This window comes from Aplidium turbinatum, chromosome 17 (assembly GCF_918807975.1).
Source record: "Aplidium turbinatum chromosome 17, kaAplTurb1.1, whole genome shotgun sequence".
NCBI lineage: Eukaryota > Metazoa > Chordata > Ascidiacea > Aplousobranchia > Polyclinidae > Aplidium > Aplidium turbinatum.
This window is the reverse complement of record NC_137488.1, coordinates 18,521,332-18,549,079: the sequence shown is the minus strand read 5'-3', so window position 1 is coordinate 18,549,079 and position 27,748 is coordinate 18,521,332. Positions and strand designations below refer to the sequence as shown.

Below are 27,748 nucleotides of genomic sequence, written 5' to 3'. Positions count from 1 at the left end.
TAACTAGTCATAGAAGGCCATTCGCAATATACCGAGAATGCAGAGCCTACTCTTTTTTGAGCTGTTGTTTCAATATATTGTGGGTAAAGAAATTTTGACGCGGGCCACATGGAACAGTCACGCGGGCCGCATTCGGGCCGCAGGTTCCCCACCCCTGCTCTAACCCTTACCTTTCCTAACTTTAATTCTAACTCTGGCAACACCTGATTTTAACCATGGTATTAAGTGTGGAAAAATAGCCACTTCCTTAAATTATAATAATTGATGATAGCACAACAGATTTGAGTAAACATTGGTTTATTTTGTCAATCACTCGATTAGTAGCAAGATAAAATAACAACAGCGGCACAATCTAAAAAATTAAAGCTTTTAAATTTACAAAGTGGATGATAAAATATCAGTTATGCCATGAACTACGGTAGGTCTTATTTTGCATGCTTACAATTTATCCTCCAACTGTTGTAGGCTAGTCAGTTGGTTTAGGAAGACTTGTGTGCTGGAAATTGAGGTAGCTTATTTAAAGTAGGCTATATCCTATACAACATATTTTTAAATAACACAGTTTTATAGTACGCACCTATGCAGGGATTGATTTTCCTGGCTGTTGCGTGGTAAGTGATCACACAATGTACGGTACCGTTATTGTAAAAGAGCTGTGCAGTTTTCTTTGATTCAGAAAGTGTGCTGGCAATATTTCACTAAGTAATGACATTTTTTGTTTTCACAAATGCAAGGTATATTGGGTCCATTATTAAAAGTTGACTATAAAATAGTGTGCAATCATGGCTCAGCAAGATTCAGATGCATTTTATCAAAAACAAGTTGGTGCACCTAAAGTGGCATCTACATTACTTGAACATTGCTGTCATCTTGATATCACAAGCGAACCATCAACATGCCGCAATACATCCATTGTATGCACAATAGGTAAGTTTTTATTTTTAATCTCTAAAAAGTATTCAAATTTTTTTAATATCAGATGAATAGTTAAGTTTTCAAAAGAAAATGTTTGTATTTTTTCCAAGGCTGCAAATGTATATTCCAGATATAAAAGTTGAAAATAAAGTGCTTATAAAGCAAGCAGAGCTAAATATTAAAAGTAAAAACTAATATGGAGAAGTTATATATACACTACCAAAGGTTTGTATTAGAGATGTACCGATATATCGGTATCGGCATCGGTATCGGTGATATCGGCCATTTTTTGAGTATCGGTATCGGCATCGGTATCGGCAAAATTTGGCCGATACTGTGGCCGATACTAAACATGTAAAAAAAGGCGTTTGCTGCAGATTTTTGCAGAAGCAAAGATATTACATAGATTTTTTAAAGTAGTAACTAACACCACATTGATATAGAAAAATAACAACCTGTTCAAATTTTTGATACCTCACACTCCCATGACTTCATGTGCGTACCTCTTGGCATTGTTTGCTTGCAGTGATTCTTTCACTCAAACAAAACGTTTTGTTTCAGCAGTTTTGCGTTGTTCGATTCTTAAGTTGTGAAGGAGACTCAATTTCTCCAATATTTATCATGCTTTTCTTTGTGTTTCTTTTTATTTCTCAGCAGAGGATAAAACCAGGCCAAGACTACCCAGGTAGCAAAAATGTATACTTTTGCATCGTTTTTACGTTGCTAAACGTTTAAAAAACCATGTAACTTGGTTGTTTTTAGTAAGCTGGTTATATCAGTTTGTGATTTAATATCCACATTTCGTTGTAATAAACTCACCAAGCTTAAACAATGTCATGGCAGAGTAAGTAGGCTTAAAATGATAGCAATGGGACTACCAATCCTCACTAAACTAATCAATAAATGGTCTTGTTGCGCCTAAGATGACAACCTCATTGTGAAGAAAGGAGCGTTCTTCCCGGCTATCAGCACAAGGCTGAGCACTCACTAGTACAGCGAGCTGTTGCGATTCGCTAACCATAACGGTGTAGCTTCCACGCTAGCCATTTAGACCATTAAATCAACTATATGTTTCTCGGCAGCCGTTTTGTAGCAAGAATTGACATCGACAAGAATTGAAATGGCTAGTGTACGCCCGGACAGCAGAATAACTAAGTGTTATGATTTAATTTAGGGTGCTTTAAACAGAACATTTTTGCACGTAAAGCATTAAATTACCACTTTGGGCCCATAATTTGCTTGCAAAGCACTCGCTTACCTTTCTGGGCCCTTTTGCTAAATTATGGGCCCCCAGGACTAAAGAATAACAACTTTAATGCTTGAAATTAGTCGTTTAGAATGGTTTTAGCCAAACATTTTTGCGCGTAAACTATAAAACCAAAATTTCGGGCCCTCCCAACAAACACAGGCTTGGGCCGTCAAGGGTACGCCGTACCCTCCGTACCCCCTCTCATAGGCCTTGGTCATTTTAGGCGCAACAAGACCATTTTGATTAGTTTAGTGAGGATTCGTAGTTTCATTGCTTTCATTTTGAGCATACTTATTCTGCCATGACATTGTTTAAGCTTGGTGAGTTTATTACAACGAAAGGTGGAAATTTAATCAGAAACTGATAGAACCAGCTTACTAAAAACAACCAAGTTACACGGGTTTTTTAAACGTTTAGCAACGTAAAAACGATGCAAAAGTATACATTTTGCTACCTGGGTAGTCTTGGCCTGGTAAAAGCTTTTCAACCGAACGACAAGCGCCATTAGGTTGCACATTACTTGTCGAATAGTTTTTGTACGACTACACAAATCACTTGGTTTACATTTTACATCTTATTATCAATTATGATAGCCTATTTGGAGAGTTTGCGCAAACACTTTATTAATTTTTCAGAAACCCCAATTATGATGTAATGTTTCTTCCCTTATACCCCAGTCCTCAATTATGGTGGCCTTTCATTACTAAAACCTACTATTATGACACAACAATGCAGTTGAGATTGGATTCTTGAATCTTTAATAAGTTATGCCAATTGAAAGCTTTTTTCAATAGTTTTATGCAAATAAGGTAAAACTTAGCATTTGATATGATTCCTTGCAAATACCAAAATTGCTTCTTTTTGTAACACCAAAGTATCGGCCAAAATATCGGTATCAGTATCGGTATCGGCCTAAAAAAGTGATATCGGGATCGGTATCGGCCAAAATATTGGTATCGGTACATCTCTAGTTTGTATATATAACTTCTAACATCATAACATCAAGTGCAAAATTTATTCAAATAGAACTTGTTCAAATATGTTCTATCTGAACAAGTTTTGGATCTTATTATCAATAAACTGCAGCATAAAACCTTAGCAACTGTAGCACATAATTTGTTCGTTTAGGTTTTATTGTAAATAACAATTGGTCATATATATTTAACATTAAAAACTTCTACATCCACATTCCACATTCCACAACTTTCTATATTTATTCATGTTTTTTAAGGACCTGCATCGAACAGTGTTGAAATGTTGAAAAACATGATCATCTGTGGCATGAACATCGCCCGCATGAACTTTTCACATGGAACACATGAATATCATGGTCAAACTGTTGCTAATGTGCGCGAAGCTGCTGAAAGTTTTAGGTCAATTCCAATCTATTATAGACCTATTGCCATTGCTCTTGATACTAAAGGTACAGATTTCTTCCGTTGTATTATTGACTATCTGTGCATAAAATTATGCTTTTGTATGATTGCAAGGGTGAGTCTTTAATTGCCATTGTGCGAAGGTAAGTAAATAATGATAATTGTTGCACATATAATTTACCGGTACATTGGATGTTTGAAATATCTCTAACTAAATGTACGGTAAAAATAATACGGTAAAAATAATACGGTATTATCAATCATGCCATAGAAAAATAAACTGATGATATCTTTAATAATTATACAAAAATGTTGTAGTGGTGTATGTAAAACAAAAACTAATTGTGCTAAATTAGTAATATACGAGTACTTGGTAGCCGATAGATTGATTTATAACTAGTTTACAGTACTTGTATTTTACAAAAGTTTTTAAATGACCAGTGATAGGCCTTTACTTTTTTGTTGGTTACCTTTTTCACTTTTTATGCTATCGTTTAAAAATCAACAGATTTTGTTTATTAGTTTGGTTTCTATGATAGCTTTCACATGATTGAGCAATGAGCATATGATAAGAGAGAATTATGACAGGGTTTGTGCATTAATTTTATGTTGCTAAAATTCATCAATTGATGACTATTACGCATCTTGTTTCATTACCGTATGTGTTGTTATGTTTGGCATTACTGTTTTTTGGTCAACGGTATGCAAGTAATTTTTCACAGTTCTAATCTAAAGTTTTAATTACGCAAATATTCTGTTATTTTGCTGCATTAATTAGGACCAGAAGTTCGAACTGGGCTCTTAAAAGGTGGCGGCAGTGCTGATGTTGAATTAGTTAAAGGAAACACAATAAAGTTGTCACTAGATGATGCAAACTTTGAACTTGGAGATGCCTCTATGGTTTACGTTGATTACAAGAACCTGTGCAAGGTTGTAGACATTGGAAGCAAGGTAAATAAACAAAACTTGAAGACGTACAGAGCAAAATTTCAATGGTCTTTAATTTGTTTTTGGAGAATTTTTTGTGTCAGTGCTTCAGACTAATCCAGTTAGTTTGCCTTTTGTTGCATAAAAGTCTGTGATATTTCTATTTTCTGTTAGCACTAATGATATTTTCTGGTAGATCATAGATGTTATATACTTAGTTGATTGTTAAGTAGCCTATGTGTTGACAATATTTTACAAAGTACACAAAATTTGTTTTGAATGTTTTGCCCTGCAAAACACACGTTATAACACTTAGATCAGAATTGAACACATTGTTCAAAACAAAGTGATATGCCCAAAGTTTTGCTGATCACCTTGATTATATTCCTCCAACACAGATATTTGTCGATGATGGTCTCATCTCCCTGATTGTGAAAGAAAAAGGAGCTGACTATTGTATTTGTGAGATTGAAAATGGAGGTATGCTGGGTTCGAAGAAAGGTATCAATTTACCAGGAATCGAAGTGGATTTGCCGGCAGTCAGTGAGAAAGACAAGTAAGTGCTGACTATATTATGTATTTTTATTGTTGAATGCTCAACCGAGTGGCAGAAATGTTTAAAGTGCCTCTGACAGAAAAATAAATTTGCGAAATTTACCTAAGATATCAAAAAGGTGACACTAACAAACTTCCCTGACCAGAAAATTGTAAAAAATATCAACAGGCTACTAAGTTACACGCTTGCAAACTTTCGTTGACATCGGCGAATCTGACACTCATTCTATTGCGAAAATAAAAACGGCAACATCGCTGTGACGTCACCGTAAGCTGGAAGGATACAATCTGTGGTGACTGGTGACTTGGTTAGGTATAGTGCGGCTACTGCAAAACGTGAATGTGTGGGGCTCTGTTGGTCTAAAGCATGTGCAAAATAAGAATTACCGAAATAGAAAAGTGAACTTACTATTACTACCAGGTTTTGATCAAATAGGTTGAGTTTATTTTTATCAAACAGCATCTCAATTCAATTGAAATTGCAGTTTCATAGGGCTACAATTTTGATACTTTTTTATTTGTCCTAATCTGGCTATAGCCATTTGCAGTGTAACAACAGTATCTCACAAACAGTAGGCTACCTTTAATTTATGGTTGAGGCAATGCTTAAAAATTGCTGTTCATGTGTATTGTTGTATTTAAAAATATCTATCCCAAATTTCCTTGCCAACTGAAAGTATTAAATGCAATAATTCTCATTGTTCAGATGCTTCTCATGTTGCCTCAATAGACTCTTTCTATAATATTATAACTGATGCTCTCAAAGCAGCTTCTGATAAAATCTTTGTTGGTGTAAAGAAGAAATGTAACATATTTTCTGTTCCTGGTTGGAATAATCATGTTAAGCAAGCTCATGCTACTGCCAGAGAAAGTTACATCATGTAGGTGAAAAATGGGAAACAGTGAAATGGTTAACTATATGAGTTGATGCAGAGCAAACGAAAGGAGTTTAAACAAGCCTTTCGCCGTTGTAATCATGCCTCTGAACAACATAGAGCAAATGTGCTTGCCTCAGCACTCAACTTGGACAGCTCACATAAGTCATTTTGGCAGAAAGTAAAAAAGTCTACTTGCAAAAAGAGTTCTCTTCCTGTAAGTGTTGGTGGAGCACAAGGTCCTGAAGCAATTGCTGAGATGTGAAAACATCATTACAGCTCCTTGCTAAATTCTAGCAAAACCAACACTGAAAAAGAATTTGTTAACTCATGTATTTCTTCTAGGGATAAATATTACAACTTTTGTTGCAACATGGACACAATTGGTTCCTTGCTTGTCAAACTGCCATAAACCGCGCTGCTGGTGCTGACAAAATTTCAGCTGAACATATTGTTTATGCTGATTATTTGTTTTTATATTAGTGTACTTTTTAATATATATGTGTCTTAGTCATGGCACTGTACCAAATTCTTGCTTGAACACTGTCTTAGTCCCGATTGTAAAGAATTTGAATGGCGACATTCAAGATTCAGGTAACTATATAGACTTATTGCTCTAGCCACAGTAATCTCAAAACTGTTTGAACGTTTTATGTGAATCATCTATTGCCTTTCTGGAATACCAGTGACAATCAATTTGGGTTTAAGTCTGGTCATAGTACTGAAATGAGTGTTTTTTAATAAAACAACCAGTGTCCTCTTATATCAGTCATGACACTCCTGTATATTCTGTCTTTTTGGATGCTTCAAAAGCCTTCGACAAAGTCAATCATCATTTATTGTTTAAAACGCTTATCACACGTAACGTGCCTACTGCCTATCTATTTTGTTCGCTTATTGGAATACTGGTGACCTTTGTGCCTTTATAGTAAAAAAACCATGCAAGTGAGGTGGGAAGGTCACCTGTGCCAATCATTTACTGTGTCCAGCGGAGTCTGACAAGGTGGGTTGTTAAGCCCCTATCTTTTTGCCGTATATATGTATTGATCAGCTTTCTTATCTCAATAAAACAAAAGTTGGTTGTTATGTTGGCAACTCTTGTCTAAATCATATTATGTTTCCTGATGACATTTGCTGCATCTCGCCTAGTTTGTGTGGCTTACAAAATTTGTTAGATGTTTGCCACAAGTATGCTGTTGAACATGAAATTACTTTCAATTCTAAAAAGTCATTTGGTATGTTATTCTCCCCAAAAAACTTTTATCTTTTACGTGCTCCTCTGCTACATCTAGGTAAATCTGAAATTGTGTTCACAGACTCTGTAAAATATCTGGGTGTATTTATTGATAGTTCTCAGATGAAAATTATATTTCAAGGCAAGTACGCTCTCAGTACTGTGCTGCAAATAATGCAAAATCTCAATTTTTCTAAATGTTCACCCGCTGTAAAAAACAGTTTATTTCGTTCTTATTGTATGTCGTTTTACTTATCCCAGTTGTGGAACAAGTTTAGATCTTCTAGTATAAAACGATTACGTGTTGCTTACAATGACTCTTTCAGAATACTGTATTGCACAATTTGCCTCGTTAGGTCAGTGCCCGTGACTATCAAGTAATGAATAATGTAACTACGTTTGATGCTTTATTGAGGAAAAAACATGTTTTCGTTTATTAACCGATTGCATACACTCCTCAAATCGCTTTATATCAGACAAGATGTCATCTGATTATTTTTATCGTTTTGAATGCTTTCAATTCTTCCAACGCTCATTATATGTAAATTTGTGACAGTAGATAGCCTATTTAGTGAGCTTTTAAACCCACGGCATCCAAGGTGGCTCTCTGTGATCTTTGTGCATTTTCAGTTTGTGTATTACAGTATTTCGTTGTTTTGTTTTCGATGTGGACAGCTTTGTCTGACGCAAATAAATAATAAATAAATATGTGACAGTGTCAGTGACAAAGACCGTGTGGTTTCTTTTTACGCTTTCCCACAAAACAAGGTGCTGAGAAGAAAATGGTAGAAGTTTTCTTCAAGTGTTCGAAAGTAGGATGGGCTGTTCTCTTCACTTCACTGAAGATGGTTTTGTTAATACCACTCAAGTAAAAATGGGCTTGAGCAAACTTTACATTTTGAAGGAATTTGCCATAGGCTACCATCTATAACAGCAAAGATGCAACCAGTTGCTGATGATGATTTCAGCACTTCTAAACAACAACGTTTACAAAAACGTACCCTTGTACAGGTAAACTAGGCTTTTACATGTATAGACTCTGCTATGTACGTACTGAGGGCACATTATGAGAGAGAGAGAGAGAACTTTTATTTATTATGAATAGTGATGATGAATTAAATATGAATGATGATTCGTACAATTTCTTCATTTTTCACTTCAAGTATATTTTAGGTTTTGTAGGAACGTATCCAGTACAGTTTTATTAAACTGTAAAAAACAACAGATCTTTGAAAAAAGCAACCGCTTGTACCAACTCCGACTAAACTGTGATCCAGCAATCACATCTAGGAAACGTATGTTTCATCCGTCGCTAAGAACGCCGACTTACAATGACGTAATACCACCAAAGTCGTCCCAGAGCAGTGAAATATGGAGTTTCGCCTGTGGTGGCGCTGCGGAGCCGTCGTTTGATGTAAATTACGCCCTAACCAGTCGAGCTACGAGGTTAAGGTTAAAAAGTTTGCTAAGTATGATTCTGCGCAAGGAAATGCTTTAAAAAGTTACTATACTTGGATCCAACCTGTCAGGGGCACTTTAACTATTGACTTTGTATTTACAAAAACAGTGCATATATTATACTGTTTGCAGAGTTTGTTTGCTTTCCCAGAGATGAACCTACTCAACCTAGCACTTCTGTTAGACAAATCTTAACTAGAAAGCAGCTGAATACATTGGCGTTCTCATTGCTGATTTTAAACTATTGAACTTTGCTGCAGGAGTGATCTCAGATTCGGTGTGGAACAAGGTGTTGACATGGTATTTGCGTCATTTATTCGTAAAGCTGCAGATGTTGAAGCTGTTAGGAAAGTTCTAGGGGAGGACGGTAAAAATATCAAGGTTAGTATTATCGCTCACCAAACAACATTTGTTCATGTCATCTTCATCTCTTTGTGAATTAAAACACACATGTTTTTCTTGTCGTTGAAACTGCGAAGATAGCTCACAGAAAGAACGTAACCTTACTTGAACCAACAAACAAACTTGATATTTATTTCTTGACCGACCGCTTTGCCAAGTAAAAAACCACTATAGATTGCTTCACTCGAGTGACCTTGAAACAGTTTAACTTTAAAATGTACTCGGCTGCCTACAATGTCAAGTAGGATTGTGCGATAAAGCCAGTGCAGTAGCCTGTTCCCTGTAAATCTTACATAATTGAAGTAACGTAAAATAGCATAATTTTGTTGTTGAAATGCGAAGGTGAATCGATATGGATTTGTAACAGTGGTATACCTCCATTTCCCAGCAACCTTTATGAGAATGTTATCGACCGTACTTAGAACGATTAACGGAGTTCCCACCGGATGAGTTAAATACATCTAAACACCGATCTGTTGAGAATTAAAGCTTTTTTATTTCTATGCTTTGGCCGTTCACGTGTTGTTTGCACTGAGCCAGTCTTACTTTTTGTGAATCAATTAACTGGATTGTTTTGTTATAAACGATAAAAATGAACTAGATAACTATCTCACAAGACCTTGTGATAAGAGTTGAAAGGGCCTATGAACTTGGAGTTCCCTGGACAAATTTGCTTTTTGAGCTTTTGTATGGAAAGCACAACTTGATAACGTGAGGCGAAGCAGAACAAAACATTTCTGAGAGTGGCATGCTGCGAACATGCAGCTTGCTTGTTATATCGGAACAATGACATTGATGCATTTTGATGCAATCGGTATCGGATCAATAGAACCGTACTGTCGCGCTTGCCTTGTTAGATACTTTCATTTGAGATTGAAGGCTGCGTGTTTTGAACGATGGCACCAAAGATTGGTTGCTCTCTGGTAACTTATCGGTGTAATCCATGAAACACTTTCAACATAGAGTTGTAAAACTATAGATGTTCAGCTTCATGGCTCAAACGTAGCTCAGTAGCTCAAGTTTTGAATTGAAATGCTTTTTCACAGATCATCTCCAAAATTGAAAATCATGAGGGTGTTGTGAAGATTGATGAAATCATTGATGCGAGCGATGGAATCATGGTGGCCCGTGGTGACATGGGTATTGAAATCCCCGCAGAGAAAGTGAGATATTGCGTGACTAGTAACATGTTTCTCATATTTGTGGCAATATTTTAGCATACAAAAATGTTACTAAGTTTTTTGGTGTAAATAAAATAATCGTTTCTATGTTGTGGTCAATAAAAATACGCTCGCAGTAATTCGCGTTCATTCGATCTACTCCGTTCTTGATAATTCATGATTGGGATTCTTTCAATATATATTTTGTACGGGTCTGCTACTATTCAGTGAGTCCGATTCAGTGAGTCCGATTCGGTGAGTTCCTAACCCCTAACTCCTAATCCCTAACCCTAAAACGGCAATGATAATTAGGCTACGGTACCCAATAATTTGAAAAAAAAATTGAAAAAATCTCCCGTTAAGGGATCGGACTCACCGAAACGGGCCATTCCGATTTTGTACAGTGCCGAAAGTTTGTGGTTCGACAATTCGTAGAAATATCATGGCTGTTGTTACAAATATTGTGGTCTTTTAGGTGTTTGTTGCTCAAAAGATGATCATTGGAAAATGCAACTTGAAAGGGAAACCAGTGATCTGCGCCACACAAATGTTGGAGAGCATGATTACAAAACCCCGGCCCACACGTGCTGAGGCCTCGGATGTGGCCAATGCTGTTTTAGATGGCTCCGACTGCGTCATGCTGAGTGGAGAAACGGCAAAAGGTTTGATAGTGTTTATGGCGTCACATAGTGCTTATAAAGTCATAGACCTTTGAAAGAAGGTTCGCTTGGTTGTAGCACAAACAAATCCAAATGAAACCACTTGATTCAGCTTACGACATTTATTGTAAATACACAAAAACCGATTAATTAAACAGTTAATCGAACCCTTGCGAAACACCATCTGTCCTAGTCAGGGATAACTACCATGCCCACACAGCTCGTGAAATGTAGCTTTTGCAATGTAGTCAGTTTTATCAATAGCGGTATAGAAGCCCCACCTAAGCACACGATTGTATGAAATGTATGTTGTTCTTATCAGGTGCTGAGAATCAACACTCAGTGTCATTTTTAAGGTTTCTACTTCAATTTTTAGACTAATACACTGTCTTCTAAAATTTGTTTTGAGACCTGAATTACCCCCGCATGATACGAAGCGAATCCTGCTGACAAGTTTATCTTTTTTTGGTTTCGTAATGCTCTTAGTAGATTGAGTTGTCACTTTTATACATAAAACAGACGAGCAGACGCCGAAACTGACTGTAAATAAGCGATATGTAGAATTAACTCAGGAAGGCCAAACCAAACTTGTACATTGGTTTCGTTCGTACCAACGAAAGGCGTTGTTCTTCATTTAAACAAGGCATGCGAAACGGCACAATGTTCTTTTTTATGACGATGTCATCGTAAAATTGGGATCTAAAGTTATTTTGCCAAGTTAACTGTCAGATAATTGCCAATAAAGTTAAGATAAGAGCTGACTATGACAACTGTAAGATACAGTGAATCACGCTGAAAGGTTTACCTTTCCCTGAGTTTGGAAGCAAGTCTTATTAGATTGAGTTGTCACTGATGACTAGTTGACTACCGGTATTGCAAATAAAGCACCTTGGAGAAGCAGAAGGAAAGATTATTCTTTAATAATTAACTTTATAGAGCAGTTCTAATAAATATGTGATGTTTGTTTTTTCATTTTTAAGGTCAATATCCCTTGGAATGTGTAAAAATGCAACATCAAATTGCTCGGGAAGCCGAAGCAGCAATCTTCCATAGGAAGGTTTGTATTTTCCCAAATTTAATTTCAGATTTATTGTTCTGAGAAGAGTCATGTAAACCAGCGGTTCTTAACTTTTTACCTTGTTGCTTGGTACCACCTTTAAATCACAAACCAATTCTCCCACCTCCTCTTACAATTGCTGAAAAGTAATAGTTGCCTCCAGCTCAGAATATTTTTGGAACCCTGTAAACAAACAGAACTTTGTACGTCATTATATAACTAACCGTAATGTTCAGCATCCCAATACCCCTGAAAACAAGTCTCGTACAGTCGTACCCCTTAGTGGTGCGTGCACCCCTGTTTAAGAAACCCTGATGTAAACTAATGGCTTTGAAGGAGTTTTCCTGAAAATTCGTTTCTTCCGTTCAATACCAGACTAGCTAAAGTTGTTCTTTTACATCATTTCAACGTCTGGCTGAGAATCACTTTCCCAACTTGTAAAACTTTTCCTTTTTACATTGAATCAATGGGAAAAGGATAAATTGTCCAGTGATTGCTCATCACCGTAGGTTCCCATTAATCACTTATAACTTTGGATAGGTGTTCGAAGAGCTCCGACACACACGCAGCTTTGCCACTGAGCCAACAGAAGCGATTGCAAGTGCTGTAGTTGAAGCTTCCTTTAAGTGCAGAGCAGGTATTTTAATGTGTGTACGAATTTTCTTTTGCAATTTATAATTTGGTTTGCATTACTGGCATAAGAATCCGGATAATAAGATTCACACAACTTTGCTATCAACAAAAAGAAAGTATAAAAAAGCTTAAGTAACTTAAAATATCTTCTGGATCAACTAGGATGTGAACGCTTTTCGTAACTGTTGTTACCCGCTACCGAGCTTTTTGACAGCTAAAAATAATGAGCTTGTCCATTCATTTAACATTTCCACGCCACAAGAGTTGCTGCATTGTGAAATAGAAGCGATCCCAGAGCGAGTACATGCTTTGAACGAGGATTGCATTGTGACATCACTGCACGAGCGGCCGGCAAATTGTAGTGACTCACCAATTGTTGATTACGTTCCTGCCACTCGGCACGCGGTATATCTATTTACTTGCTATAACTTCATGAGTTTCTTAGGTTGCGCCGGCCACTTAAAAACTATCCACCTCATAAGATTTTTCCACTTTCCCTGTTTGTAAGCGTGCCAGATGATTATTTTTGGTCTTCACCATCTAGTCCAGTATCATTTTTTTTTCACGAATTTTACTCCTTTATCAGACAAGATGATTAGATTTTCCCCTAATCCGATTGCACTTAAAGCAGGTTACCAGAAAACATGATATTGCCATATGAGAAAACAGAAAACATCATATTGCACACCTGACGATCTCACACGGTACACTAGTGTGCCGCGGCACAGTGGTTGAAAAACACTGGTCTGTAGTATCTAGTAGCGTTGACAAGGGGTTACTTTTGGGCGCGGTATGAATTCAGGGGACCGGGAACTTAAAGAAACCACCTCTTATTCGTTGCATAGCGCGTTTTTCTTCGAAGTGTCTTGATTGGGGGCCCGAAAACGTCATTGGTACCGGGCCCAAATTATCCTCAACGGTCCCGGTACCATCAACATCATTCATTTTGCTTCGGAGAAGTTGTTTACTTGGCAGCATGTGTTGGATGGCAAACGATTTACCTTCCTGAGTCAAAAAAGAACAGTTTTACCTCAGGAATGAAAAAATGTTGCCAGTTTAAGAATTGCTAACCTAATCATTTCATACTATGCGATAAATGAGTCAACAAACGACTTCATGTATTGTTTGTTTCCCCAGCCGGGATAATTGTCTTGACACGATCCGGTAAATCCGCGGCGATGATATCGAGTTACCGCCCTCGTGCGCCAATCCTCACCGTGACAAGGTTCGCACAAACTTCTCGCCAGGTTCACTTGTACAGAGGATGCTTCCCTCTTCTCTTCCAGGTCAGTGAGCATTTTGAACACACAAAGAAGATGTGAGAGAATTTCTTTAAAAGAACATGACATGATGGTGCAAATGAACTCGAAGTCGTGTTTCTTGTGAAGCTTTTTGCGGTTAACTGTTTTGGTTTGTATTTGTATTGTTGCGTAGACTTTTTGATATCTTAGAATTTGTATGTAAGTTATTCAATGTAAATTACTTTCTAGTTGAAACTCTAATACATATTTTTTGTGGATTAAACGCACTGGCGTATGGGAACGTTCAAATATTACGTAACGCCTTTTTTCCGAATTTTTGACCCCCCCCTCCCCCATGTAACACCAACGTAACGCTTTTTTCAATCCCCCCCTCCCCCATGTAACGCTTTTTCACTACGAATTCAGCACAAAAAACTACCATTCCGTACTCGAAAGCGTTACGTAACGTTTTGCTTGAACCCCCTCCCCCCTGATGTGACGCTAACGTAACGTTTTGCATAAACCCCCCCCTCCCCCTCGAAGGCGTTACGTAATATTTGAACGTTCCCTATATTAAATGCATTTTATTGCAGAAATTTACTGATACTTGCGTGGCAAAAAGTTTTCTTAAAGTTGAATTTATTACAAGGTAGTTGGGCTACTTCATAATTTTATTTTCGTTCTTACGTTTTAGAAGGCGAATGTAATTCTTAGCCTATTCTTAACAAATTCTTTTTTATTGTATTTTTGTACAGCCGCCAGTTGTTTCCCCGTGGTCTGATGACGTAGACGCGAGAGTGCAATTCGCGATCGATGTCGGAAAGGAACGAAAGTTCTTTGCGCCCAAAGATTTCGTCATTGTGGTCACTGGTTGGCAGCCGGGGTCAGGCTTCACCAACACAATGAGAGTCGTGCAAATCGAGTAAAGAAGTATTGCTGTTGCTTTGATTCCTGGGCGTTGTGCGCTCCTTTGCTCAATCAACCGTTTCTAATTAATTTGCATGAAATTGTTTGTGTCAATCAAGTTATTGTTTACGCCACTTACTCATCACGCTGATTTATGATAAGTTCCTGCGACAATAATGCACTGTGTGATGTGTTGTTTATTGCTAAATCATTACAATATAACAAGTTACACGTGTTATAGGTCTATATAATGTGCTTTTAGCTGCGAAGCCGACCGACGTGAGTTGAATATACGCAGTGTATTAGTGTTCTAATTTGCTAGTTTCCCATTTAATTTTAACTTTGCATGGTTTATAACTTCAAGTTTAACAAAAAAACTTGAAAATAAAGATTGTATTAACATTATATTTTCTTTTTAAGTACTTAGCTATTGCTGCGGTGATATTTCTGCTACAAAAAGATCAATGATAGGCTACTTAGTTCTTTAAAATTGACTTGTACGGTTATTTTGAGTTCAGTGCTTTTCGTTTTTCGAGTATGCTGGGGAAAATACCCAGCCGACAAATCAGTTGTTTATTGGAATGTCAGCGTCTACAGATACCGTTCAAAGCAAAAATACTGAGGCCCAGCCTACTAGCTGGGAAATTATTCGAATCCGCAGCTTTTGCTTCTATAGTTTGCAAAATGTAGCCTATCCTGTCAAATATACTGAAAACAATAAAGACCTAACTGGTTACTGTAAAGTTGTACAGCAGTGAAGCTGGAGAATAAAATGTCAGAATGGTTTGAAGTGAAAGTGGGTGTCCATCAAGGTTCAGTTCTCAGTCTGTTGCGTTTTGTCATAGCTATGGAATCCTATGAATGCTTTAACGGATGAACTGGGTAAAACAATGAAAGAGTATTTGTGCGCTGTTGATTAGTGCTTAAGATTAATTGATTGAATCTTTATCCTCGGACTGGGAAAGCTTCTTGCAACAAATTTGACCTCGATGGGCGTCGAACTGATGCCATCACGAACTTAAGGCAAAAGACGAAACCACTGAACCATACACGCCAACGAAAAACGTTTGCATTCGCACGACATAAATACAAACTCTATGCGAAGTAGCAAAAAGTTTGTGGGAAAAAAATTCGCGACCGGTTCGCCGAGATTGACAGAGTGCAGTTTCGGATTGTTGAAGTCTTGTTGCCGGGGAACTATTCCATCGATTATATGCCGCTGAATGGAGGATCGACCACAACATAGGTTAATTTGAAGTGTATCAACAGCAAAGGTAAAGTAGTTTCATTCACCCTATTTTTTTATCGATTCTAATGTATAACATAGTGGTATTTTTGACCAGGGCGGAGACTTGTATACTATAGCCTACCAGCTTCCAAGTTTCTTTTCACGCACCGATATGACATTTTCAGAAACTCCTATCTCTGGCGAATTATTTCATTTGAAATAGTCATTTCGGAAATGAGTAAGCCTAGGCCTACATGCAGCTTATGACCTAGGCTGCCGTAGCTGTTGTTTACTAATTGCTAAAAATGCCTACCGATAAACTGAAGTTTTAGCCTACCACTAAGTGGTTTATAAATCTAGGTAGGCTATAGTGCTATGAACAATCCCGAAAACTGTCAGCTGTAGGTTACCCTAAAACAAATGGTTAGTGTTGCCAAACCCAAACAAATAAATTTTCTTTCTATCGCTTAAAAAATTGCATTCGCTTTTTTTATCGCAATGCGTCTTCAAAAAGGTCACCTCCTTCAGATGGTGTTTTCTTTCAAGGTTAAAGTGCTCTTTGAAAATGCACGTGTTTTTTCAGTCTTGATTTTCTCTCTCTTGTCCAGAACTCTAAAAATTTGCAATCATAATTTCTTGCTTCCAATGTTCTGAAAGTTTTTGCTAATCGGGAGATTGAATTTTCCATCTGGCAACACTGCTATCTATACACAGTAGGTTCATTATTGTAGCCTACCCGAAGATAATGCTTGAGAAGAAGCTGAATCCTCAGCCTTATTGAGCAGAGTAGCCTACTTTTGTTATGAAACAGTTGCCATTATATGTTGTGTAAGCTGTATTTACTAACAAAACAACGTTCATTCACAGAAAGGTTAAAAATCACATATTCTTGCAAGAAAATGAAACGGTGGAAGAAGAAAGAACCCAATGTAATTGTTGATGTTGAACCCCACAAAAAGGAAGTCCCTCAACAAATCACTTCATTAGAGATTATATTGTTTTTCATTTTTGTGTCCTCGATTTTACAACTGCGTTTGGCATTTCTTAAAAGCTGGGCTACTCCTTCAGAATACAAAGAATATGAAAAGAGCACTTCAATATGGCTCTTGTACTTGCTAGTCGCCCTATGTTCAGGTAGGCTGGTCGGTCTTACTTCATTCGTAGCTATTAACTAACTAACTTAATCACATGATTTACTGCATATAACTTCTTTTCTTTTTCGAACTCTAGTTGTAAAAAAAAAAAGTGAAAGTAGCCTAGCCCTATCTTTGTAAACTTACAAACATTTTTTGTCTCGGTTGATCAGAGTTTCCAGTTAATTTATTCTTTAGTTTACATAAAAAAGGCATCAATTTTTAAAAACACCAACAAGGCTATATTGTCAATTAACTTACAGTAATCCCCACTTTTAAGCCCACGGTTTATATGCCCACCTGCTTGTTAATGTACAATAAAGTCCGGTCCAGAATTACTGAATGTACAGTATAGAAGTGGCAAAGAATCGTTCCTCGCTTAATAAGCCCAAAGTTGTGTGGTCCCGAGGGCGTATTAAGCGGGGACTACGACTACTGTATTAGGCCATTAATGATTAGAAGAAAGGAGATAGTCTAGTTGCATTGCAAAGTGTAGATTTTTTAACCGCAATGGCGGCATTTTTAACTTGGCAACAAACGAATTTTCGTGCCCAACGCTTCTATTGAATTTTAAACACCTTAAAATATATACAGTAGTTTAGTTTCAAACAATAAATACTATTAGTAGCCTACTACAAAAAGTGCTCAATATCAACCAAAAAGCCAAACAGAACGAATTACACCAAATAGAGTAATAACCGCATTTGATGTAGTTCAGTTTCATGGTTTATTTCCTCCCATTAAAAAAATTACCCTGCTATAACACAGCAGGGGTCAGGGAAAGTTAAACTGACTTTATGCTCCAACATCTTCACCTCAACGTTTGCTTTCTTTTCTTGGACATTCTTGTCTGATGCAAATAGATAATAATAATAAGTAGCCTGCTAATTGCACAATAGTTATATCATGATTATATGTTACTGTATTATCGATTTTGTGTGGTCCAGACATGTAGGCTAGCCTACTCTACAACCCTGTTTTACAGGTGGGCTAAACACGAAATATTAAATTTGGATGTGGACGTAGACTATTAATTTTTCAAAACTAATGCAGAATCACTACCACTTGAAAGTAGTTGATTGTTCAGTTAGTTTGTTTTTAGTCTTGTGGCCTTATATGTGATAACAAGATTATCATACAATGTGTGGTTCATATTCTTTTACAGGAAGATTCGGCTACAACATTTCTAAAAGGAAATATGCAAGACCAGCTACCCAGGTGACCATGGCGCTAGCTATATCAGTTGGGCTCGCGGGGTTGGTCTCCTATGGAGCTGCAGCGTATTCAATCCTGCAAATATCTTCCGTGTATTCAACGCTTTTGACTGTTGGAACTGTGTTTGCTTTGTCGAGTCACGTTGGCTTACGTATCGGAAACTTCAATAACTTTAACTGACAAACGTTGAAGGTTAACCCACGGTTACGTTTACTGCCAAGCATGAGATATTCTGTAAAATAGCTGTTTTTCAAACTATGGCAACAGTTTTTTTGCAATCTGAAGTTTTCTAAATTCCTAACTGCCTCTCAAGTGACAAAACATCACTGGCATTAAAACATCCGAAAATTTGACTTTAAGAAAATCTTTGTCTTTGTCAGTCTGTTAGGTTAGTAGGCTAACGGTCCAAAAACCCAAGAAAAGTGTCAAAATCCGATGAAAAAGTTTTATAAGTTTTTGTGATGTGAACATTATTTTTTGAGAACGTTGCCATTTGGCTTTTTATTTGATTACATTTGTTTTTATTGTTTGAAACTTAAGATCCATTTTAAATGTGACAAGTTTCCGTGACTGTCTAGCTCAGTGGTTCTCAAACTGGGGTCCGCGGTCCTTTTGGGGTCCGCGAGACAATTTTCTGGGACCGTGAAGCACCTTTCAAAAAAATTAACATGATCCCAATGAAAAAAAAATTGTGGAAAGTAAAAATTTTCAGGCAACTTATTTTCCAAACCAAACTTAACAGGTATATTTTAGTAAGCTGGCTTGGCATCGCTGCACACAGTTTTTTAAGCCTGACCTTTGATTTGATTGTGATAGCCTTTGTTTCGTTTCTATCGCCTTTGTGACATCAAGGAGTGCATAGTGGTGACGTATTCCTACAACACTCGTGTTTACCAGATCAAGAACAGAATTACGAAATATACTTGACTAAAAAGGATGTAGGCGAAGTTGATTAAGGCTGGTTATTTTTATTGATTAAAGTTTTGAATTGAATGCTTTTCCGAACTTTTAGCTTTTTTAGCCTTAGTCAAATTAATAACTTTTTAACTTTACTAATTGAATTTTTAACTTAAATTTGAGTAGCCTACAAAAAGTGAAAATGGCTCAGCCTTAAAAAAAATTACGATTCATTGATTCCTATGTTCAATTTGGTTTCACTGTGATATATTCTGGAGAAGAAAAGCCGCAGTGCGTGCTATGCTGTAAAGTTTTAGCAAGTTCTGCTCTAAAACCTAGCAAGCTGAAAAGACATTTGGTAACACATCAAGATCATATTGAACGAAACCTATCATAAAACCCAAGCCGGTGCACCCATTTTATTGACGTGTGCATTTTTGATTGCATGTAACAAATGAACTATTATCTACCGTTTTTGTGCTAATTTGCCTTAAGTTTTAAAGGACCGTGAGTCGTTGAAAAAATTGCAAGGGGACCGTTCAACAATTTTTTTTTTAAAGTTTGAGAACCACTGGTCTAGCTGGAATTTAGCCTACACGATAGGCCTGCCACCCTATGCAGGCTTACACTATGCCTGCAATTGGCCTGCTGCTGGAGCTAAAATAGCCAGTTTGGTAGGTTAAGCTTTTTTTAACAAAGAAGCGGTAAGATAAAGTGGCCTTTTTCGACTCTCGGGGTGTTCAGTTGGGAAACTATAAGGAAAGCTCTCCATTTTTGCTCTCAAACGTAGTGACCGGATCTGCACCAGTTGTTCAATGAACTTCAAAGCTTCTACAAGTGTGCGAAACTGTCAGAATTAAGCTTCCAAAGCGCTTTCTCTGTCCTAAGATAAAAGTTTTTATTCAATCAAATGTTATGTTTTGACATACGGTCTGTAGCTGTAAATGACCGTGTTTCTATTGATTGGCTGCTAATAATATCTGTGGACCTTAATTTGCCAAGTCCTATTGTACTGCAGAGCAAAAAAAACAATGCTTTGTAACATTGAGTCGTCCCCGTTAGCTCAGTGGTTACGCACCCGGCTCAAGGTCACGCTGCGCTGGTTCGACTCTCGAGACGTGCACTTGAGCAACGCATTTCAGGACTGCTCTCCATTCAGCGGCACCTAGTGAATGGAATAATTTCCCGGCAACAACACTTCAACAATCGGAAAACTTCACTCTGCCAATCTCGGTAAGCTGCCCTGCGTCGAGAGCCTCTACAAGTATGCGAAACTACCAGGAATAACTTACCAAGGCTTTGTCAGTCCCAGGATAAAGATTCAAACCAACCGATTTGATAACCTACCACTACCAGCCATAGCGTTACTTTACAAATATAGGGAAGCACTGACACTAAGAAGATCTGGCACTTCCTCGAAATGAGCGATCATTTTAAGGTCTGTTATTTGGCTACTATGAAGGCTTGGCGAAGATGAAAAAACATTAGCATCTCTTTTATTGTCCAACTCTAATTGGTCTAAAATTACTACAAAACACACAACACATAGTAGGCTAAGCGTTTTCGGATATTGGATATCTTTTCATCCAACATAAGAAAGCTCTTCATGTGTTTAAGTTGCTAACACAATAGCAACTCAGCCTGGCCTGCTAGTAGTAGATCACAACAATTGAGAAAAAGTACACAGAAAAACTTCTCATTGTAAAACACACAATGGCTGATTTAGAAATTACAAACAGCGTTACAGTCGATTCAAAAATGTAGGTTTGAACTAGCCAAATTCATAACAATTTTTTTATGGTATGGCACAACCCCAGTGATTATCAACTTTATTGTAGTCGAGGACCCTTTTCACCAATTTATGAAACTTGCAAAGCCCTATACTTTATAAGTATGATTCTGAGTGGACTTGATCTCAATTGCATATTAAAATGCTTATTATTGATTTTTCAAATCAAAACATTTAGAAATCTTTACAAAATTTTTGCGAACCCTAGCTGCGTGGCTGTGATCTCAGGCTGGAAATCATTGCTAGAAATTCAAACAATTAGGAATGAATACTCAATGTGACTCATAAACCATCTTTTCAAAAATACATATCACAACAGTGAAGAAAAAAATGAATGGAAACCACACGATCAATTTGTCTTCATGTGTAGAGTGTGAACGATTAAAAGTATTATAAAACATATCATTTTCTAGATAAAATACATTTAGTAACAAACTTGTCTTATTGTGACAAACAATTTTATTCTATGCAACTCAAAAGCTTTTCACTACAGTTTTCTAATTTTTCTTTGATAATGGGATTTCAAATCTACCTAAAGCAAAAATGTATGCAAACATTGTTCTTCGTTTGAACCTTTGATTCTCGCCACTTCAAAGGGTGGAAGGACTTTGCTCTTCACCATCCTTGAGAAGTGGCAATGACTCCGGCCAGATGTTTAGGAAGCTATTATTTTAAAGTTAATATAATGTAGTTTACAATAACCCGTTCATCGTGATTGTAAATTTGGTGATCTACTCACAATCATCCTCTTCATCACCTGAATAACTGAGTTTTCTATTAGAAGTTGATGGAATCCCGTAGGCTTTTTCAAAGCGACCAAGATCTTTACCTCCGCTATCATCTATTTCACTATATAAAATGTCACTTATCCCAGCTGAACTTTTAATTTGCAGCTTTGGTGAATATTTTGGAATTGTTTTTTTAATTTTGATCGCCTTTCTGCCCATCTGCCAATTGTGTTTCATTTTTTCTCTTCTTTGAGTTTGTGTCTTTGTTTGGTGATGTATGAACAACAACGCACGTTCTTCCACTTTGGCTGGTGATGTATTATCAACATTACTTGCACCACTATCCACAGTGTCAAGCTCTGTTTTTAAACACCTGTCATAAGATCTTTGAAGTTTAATTTTTGTATCACAGGTCTGTGATCGTTCCAGGATCACTACCATGGAAGCCCACTGGCGTTTCCAAACCTTTCCTGATTTTTCATTGATTTTATCAAAGGTTCGGCTTACCATGGCAATCAGCATATTCAAAAGAAGAATATGAACTATTACCATGAAAATAATAAATATGAATATTGTGAGTGATTGGTATTTTCCTTGCAGTATGGTTGGGTAATCAAACTCACCTAAACTCATTTGAAACAATGCCATAAAAGTTCCACCTTCAGTTAAAAACAATTGTATGGTCTCACCTTCATATTGATAAAAAAATGCAATTGACGATGTAGTAATTGCAATCGCATAGATCACAAGAAATCTTACTAGATCTGTTGTAGAAATTTTGAAGATCATGGTTATGTAAGGTCCTGTTTGAGAACTATTTCGAAGAAAAAATGAAAGGTATGACCACATTCCAGGTACAGCAATCGCCAGCAGCCAATCCTCCACATTGTAAAGCTCCAAGAACCTAATTGGAACGCAAACAAGTAGCATTACAGTTGATATCAAGTATGCAATGCGCGATGGAATTGACGTTAGATTCAGCCAAAACCCACTCAGTGATTCTAAATAAATTTCTTGGCCAGCAAAACAAATAACAATCAAACATATAATCACTACAATCGCTTCAAAGACATATCTTGCGATATCAGAACTACTTGTGCCATACCGTAAGTCCGATTGTTCATTTGGTCGAAAATATAAGGCCAAACACAGAAACAGTATTTGAACAATGAATCCAATTAATAAGCGAATAAACTTGGCACGGGCAAAGTTTTTCCACTTCCTTTCAAGAAGCTTATGAACAATGCCTTCAGAAACTAAATCCAAATGACCTTTTTTTCTGCCTCGAATAATCATGATCAGAGCAGAGTTCCAATCTGTTTCTCCCCTTGGCCCAATTGTGTCCAAAGATTTCAAGGGAAAGGCAGAACAGGTAAGCGTGTGAAATGACCAAAACTCGCGCGACGAAAATTCAAGAATTGCATCAAACATTTGCTTTTTTCCCAGTTTTGCTGCTAGCGCCAATGGAGTGAGATCATTGTTATTTCGCTGGTCAGGATCGGGCTTTATTATTGGATGTTTGAGAATATGACTGTACATGTCAACTTGGTCATGAATCACAGCAAGATGAAGTACATTGTTGCCATAGCGATCTTTCTTCAATGGGTCGCAACCAGATTTCACCAACAAATCATAAATATCTGTATTTCCTGTGCTAGCAGAAAAAGAGAGCGGGAATTCACCATAATAAGCATAACCTTGAAATTTATGCTTTCGAAGTTTCACATCACCCCGCTTGAGATTTAATGGAATAAAAAATTTTCCTCGAGCTCTGGCGTGCAAATCTATCTCGTTTGTGTCAAGCAAGATTTTTACAGCTTCTGAATTTTCTTGTATTATAGCAAAATGCAAACAAGTTTGACCATAATATTCATAACTTTCGTAAATATCTTTTGCTAGTTGAGGATAAGCTTCAAGAATAATCTCAGCAATCTTAATGTGCTGAGAACTCCCATTTAGGAAAAGCAAGTGAATTGGTGTTTCACCAATGGCTCCACGATAGCTCAGCTTCCACTTGACTGGATGCTCCTCATAAGGAACTACAATGGTGTCTAAGCTAATAACAGAAGCATTATCAGCATATTTTGACTTTTCGTTTGTAAAAAGTCTGGAAAGACGAGCATGAGTTTCTTTTGATTTTAAAACGGTACTAGCAAGAAGATGTTGCTCCTTGTGCCATTTCTGATAATCATTTTCCGTAACCATCTGGATATCATCGCACAAATAATTTTGAACTATTTCAGATCTAAAAAATTTCAAGAACAAAATTTTTTTTTCAGCTTCTGATTTTCCTTTTTCATATTGTTCGAGAAATGTTCCTCCACTCGTTAAGCCAACCATCTTGTATATGGGATTATGTTCTTGCAGTTCGCTTTGAAGACGCCACTGGGAATCTGGATCTGCAGAACCATTTGGGCTTCGATAGAAAAAATTGTTCCATACTTTTGGAATTGAGTTTAGCCTAAATTTTGATTTTTTGCTTGTTGACATTCCGTAGTCTCTTACTTAAAAACACTGGAAAAGAGCTTACCACATCCTACAAGAAGCACATTTTTGTTGCAATATATTACGCTGCAATGACTTTCTATCATATCTATACCTGTAAGTCAAAATCGACAATTTATAAAATAAATTTAAAAATCTATGAACTAAAGTAAATTGTCACTGTATACTTATTAATGCAAGAACAATACTGCAATGCAAGAACACATTGCAAGTAATTCGTTTGAGAAATGAAGCAAGCCTAACACAACAGCAGCACTCAATTATTTCATACGAAGTAGAAAACTGTTTTTTTTTCTATTCTAACTTTACTTTTCAATTACCCTTCAGTTTAAGATGAACAATACAAATGATTCAACTTACAATGGATAGTTTGCTATCAAAACAAAAGAGATCTTTGGAGAACGCGATTGTCTGTCGTAAGACAAAGGGGAGAGTAGTAGGCTACTTGGTAATTGATCAGTCAACAAGAATGAATCAACACGCAATAATGACGCGCTTACTCTATTCCTCGTGCAAATAAATCAAGACAAAGACATCTTTTATTGTTTACTAGAGTTCTGCTATGTTTTTTTTTATTTTATACGAAAGTGTACGTACCTAACAGGGCCATTGAGAAGATAACTTTGGTTGTTGGTTGGTTTTGAATCTTTATCCTCGGACTGACAAAGCCTTGATAGGTTATTCCTGGTAGTTTCGCATACTTGCAGAGGCTCTTGACACAGGGCCGGTTACCGAGATTGGCAGAGTAAAGTTTTCCGATTGTTGAAGTGTTGTTGCCGGGGAACTATCAGGGATGGAGGAGCCACGTGGGCCTAGGCCCACCTACTTTATTTTCTGGGTAGGCCTGGCCCACCCACTTTTGAAAGCCAAATTTCTTTGAAAAGGTAGCGAAAACGGCAAATCAGAGGGAAAGTTACAAAAAAAAAAATCACTCATTTGATACACACTAGTTTGATTAATTATATCTAGGGCAACCAAAAGTCAATAAAGTCAAAATTTTTTTGCCTTGTTCAAAGTTTATAAAACGTCCACAAACTAAATTTCAGGCTGACACGAAGAGAGGTTTCAAAGTTATTAAGTAAAAAAAAGTCAAAATTCATGGTTAGGTCAAAATTTTCTTTTAACGTAGTTTTTCTTCTCTCTATTGATATTTTATTAAATCTACACAGATACTGATTTTTTGTTGCAATTTCTGTTGCTATTCTGACGTAATAATCGATTTGTTGCAATTTCTGAGGTAATAATCTTGTTTCGCCCACTACTGACGATTGAATATTAGCCAGCTACCCGGCTGTTGATGAGTTGGTTGCCAGGGTTAAAGCAGTGACCATTAATAACAGGTCAAGAAGAGCTAGTTTAACTTCCATTGGCCAACCTCCACAGCCAAATGTAACTAGATGGGCCTTTGGTTGAAAGCTGCTTTCTATTATTCAAGAAGTCTACCAAAAGTAAGAAATATTGTGGAAGACTTCCATGATGGTGGATTGGTGGTGTCTTGCTGCGGCGTGCTCAAGATGCTGTAAAAGCTCCCAATTTAGCTACTCACTTTGTAGAAATAGAGGAGCAGTACAGTGCACTGTTTGATATAATTCAGAAGATGGAAAACAGCCGTTACACCATTCAAGAAGCTTACCAGAAAATGAGGTCTCTTAACTTTGGTGTTGATGGCTGCCAAATTGGAAAATATATTCAAGCAAGAATCTTAAGGAGTGGCATCAAGTGCATTGTGAAAATGGGACGAGATGATATTTCACCACATTTTTATAGCCGGCTGAGGAATTCCCAAGCAACTTCTGTATCAGTAGAGAGAAGCTTCCCTATTTTAGGAAAAATTTTGGCGAGAGACAGAAACTTCAAAGGCGATAATGTGAAACATTACTTGATGTTGAACTATAATAGTGCAGAACCCCCTCAGTAATTTCGGGATATTTAGACACTCCATATTTATCTTTTGCAGTTTTTTAAGTGACTTTCATTACCTGTTCGTTAGCTGTGGTGTCGTTGAGTCCTCCACATTTTTCTCATATTTCAATAGAAAAGAAGCTATCCTTACCTAACGGTTTGATTTCTAAATTTCACGTTTGAGTTGCAAACGAAGAAAATTATTGGTCAAAATTAAGTCAAAATTTGTAAATTATAAAGTCAAAATTTCAAGTTTTTAGGTCAAAAAATTGGTTGCCCTAATTATATCTAATCCAATCTTCAAACTTTTCTGTTGAGCCCATTATTGATGTGAAGCACGTGTAGGTGTGGCTGCGTGTGACTGGTGGAGTAACCTATCAATCAATATAATTATTCTCTATGCTCTCTATGGTTAGAACAGTGATATCATTACATATGCACGTACTGTATAATGCTGCATATTATTACTCCCAGGTGGTATTATAACTGTGTGTGTGTATTGTTGCCTTTTTATTTGTGTGTAGCCTACATCGACGCATTTTGTACAACGCTATAGAGCAGGGGCGTGCAACTGTTTATCGCAGTGGGCCACAACGTACAATTATAATGATGCTGAGGGTCAATCTATCGAATAACACATGAATTTATATGAACAATTCACTTATAATGGAAAAGTACACACAATCAAGTTACACATTGAGTGAGTGATTAATGAGATGTCTGATATCTTCTCTGTCCAGAGATCTTGCCAATGTCAGCTTTGACGGAAGAAGTGGCAACTCGAAGTTGACTTGACAAGTGCTCATCTGTAAGCTGATTCCTGCATTTTGTATTGAACAGCTTCATTTTTGAAAAGAACTGCTCACAGCAGTATGTGCTTCCGAAAAGAGAGATCATTTTTCTCGCGTGATTTTCTAGATTTGTGTAATTTCCATACACGTAGCTTCTGTAAAAAGTAAGCAAATCATTTTCATTGTAGGCTCGTTTGAGATCGACGTTTGCTTGCAATTCTAGTATTTCTAATTGAAAGCTAGATGGAATATTTTCCACAACCAGGTCAAATGGATGAGCAAAAATTTGAAAGTCGGCATTGTGTTTTCGAAAATCTTCAAAGCGAGTTTCAAATGCCAAAGTTAACTTTTCAACCATTCCAACATATTTTTTACAGTCTTGAATTTGAACGCTTCTACTTTCCAGACAAGGAAAGTGAGTCAGGGATGCTTTTCTCAACTGAGATCGAAAGAGTTGTAGTTTTCCTTGAAGTGAGGAAATATGTTCGACCATCTTGCTCGCTAACTGATGTTTTCCTTGCAGCTTCACATTCAGTTCTGAAAGGTGATGGGTGATGTCAGTTAAGAAAGCAAAATCGTTCAGCCATGTATCATCTTTGAGAAAGGAAGCATCTTGATTTTTACTTTCCATAAAAGTTTGAATGTTCTCCTTGAGATTCCAAAATCTCTTTAAAGTGGCAGCTCTGCTTAGCCATCTTACTGCACAAAAATAATTTACATCTGGGTAATCAGAGTTAAGCGCTTGCAGAAACGACTTAAACTGCCGATGATTTAATTCCCGCGCTCGAATGTAAATAACACACGAAACAACATTTTTCATGACTTCACCAAAATCCAATACTTTCGAGCACAAGTTTTCCTGATGGATGATACAATGGCTCACCAAAACATCTTCAGTTTGAATAGCATCCAT

The 27,748-nt window shown here is 37.0% G+C and overlaps 3 protein-coding genes across 3 annotated transcripts; 1 reads left to right on the top strand and 2 right to left on the bottom strand.

The window, feature by feature from the left end:
• The first annotated feature begins 739 nt into the window (after window positions 1-739).
• LOC145786955 (pyruvate kinase PKM-like) lies at window positions 740-15,052 on the top strand. The gene is made up of 11 exons (XM_082598704.1): window positions 740-927; window positions 3,396-3,587; window positions 4,319-4,491; window positions 4,866-5,023; window positions 8,850-8,970; window positions 10,038-10,154; window positions 10,627-10,813; window positions 11,791-11,867; window positions 12,408-12,504; window positions 13,638-13,786; window positions 14,497-15,052. The coding sequence occupies exons 1-11, from the start codon at window positions 783-785 to the stop codon at window positions 14,665-14,667; spliced, it is 1,587 nt and encodes a 528-aa protein (XP_082454830.1). The 5' UTR covers window positions 740-782; the 3' UTR covers window positions 14,668-15,052.
• Window positions 15,053-20,600: 5,548 nt separating this feature from the next.
• Window positions 20,601-24,249, bottom strand: LOC145786651 (transient receptor potential cation channel subfamily V member 6-like). The gene has a single exon (XM_082598346.1). The coding sequence runs from the start codon at window positions 24,125-24,127 to the stop codon at window positions 21,641-21,643; it is 2,487 nt and encodes an 828-aa protein (XP_082454472.1). The 5' UTR covers window positions 24,128-24,249; the 3' UTR covers window positions 20,601-21,640.
• Window positions 24,250-26,663: 2,414 nt separating this feature from the next.
• Window positions 26,664-27,748, bottom strand: LOC145786279 (general transcription factor II-I repeat domain-containing protein 2-like). Its single transcript, XM_082597920.1, has 2 exons — window positions 26,911-27,748; window positions 26,664-26,668 (listed from the first exon to the last, which is right to left on the bottom strand). The coding sequence occupies exons 1-2, from the start codon at window positions 27,746-27,748 to the stop codon at window positions 26,664-26,666; spliced, it is 843 nt and encodes a 280-aa protein (XP_082454046.1).

Bases quoted from the DNA above. Each gene is read 5' to 3' on its own strand.
- LOC145786955 (XM_082598704.1), top strand. From the start codon at position 783: ATGGCTCAGCAAGATTCAGATGCATTTTATCAAAAACAAGTTGGTGCA. The intron at 928-3,395 runs GTAAGTTTTTAT...ATGTTTTTTAAG, and splicing joins ATCCATTGTATGCACAATAG to GACCTGCATCGAACAGTGTT. The intron at 13,787-14,496 runs GTCAGTGAGCAT...ATTTTTGTACAG, and splicing joins GCTTCCCTCTTCTCTTCCAG to CCGCCAGTTGTTTCCCCGTG.
- LOC145786651 (XM_082598346.1), bottom strand. From the start codon at position 24,127: ATGTCAACAAGCAAAAAATCAAAATTTAGGCTAAACTCAATTCCAAAA.
- LOC145786279 (XM_082597920.1), bottom strand. From the start codon at position 27,748: ATGGATGCTATTCAAACTGAAGATGTTTTGGTGAGCCATTGTATCATC.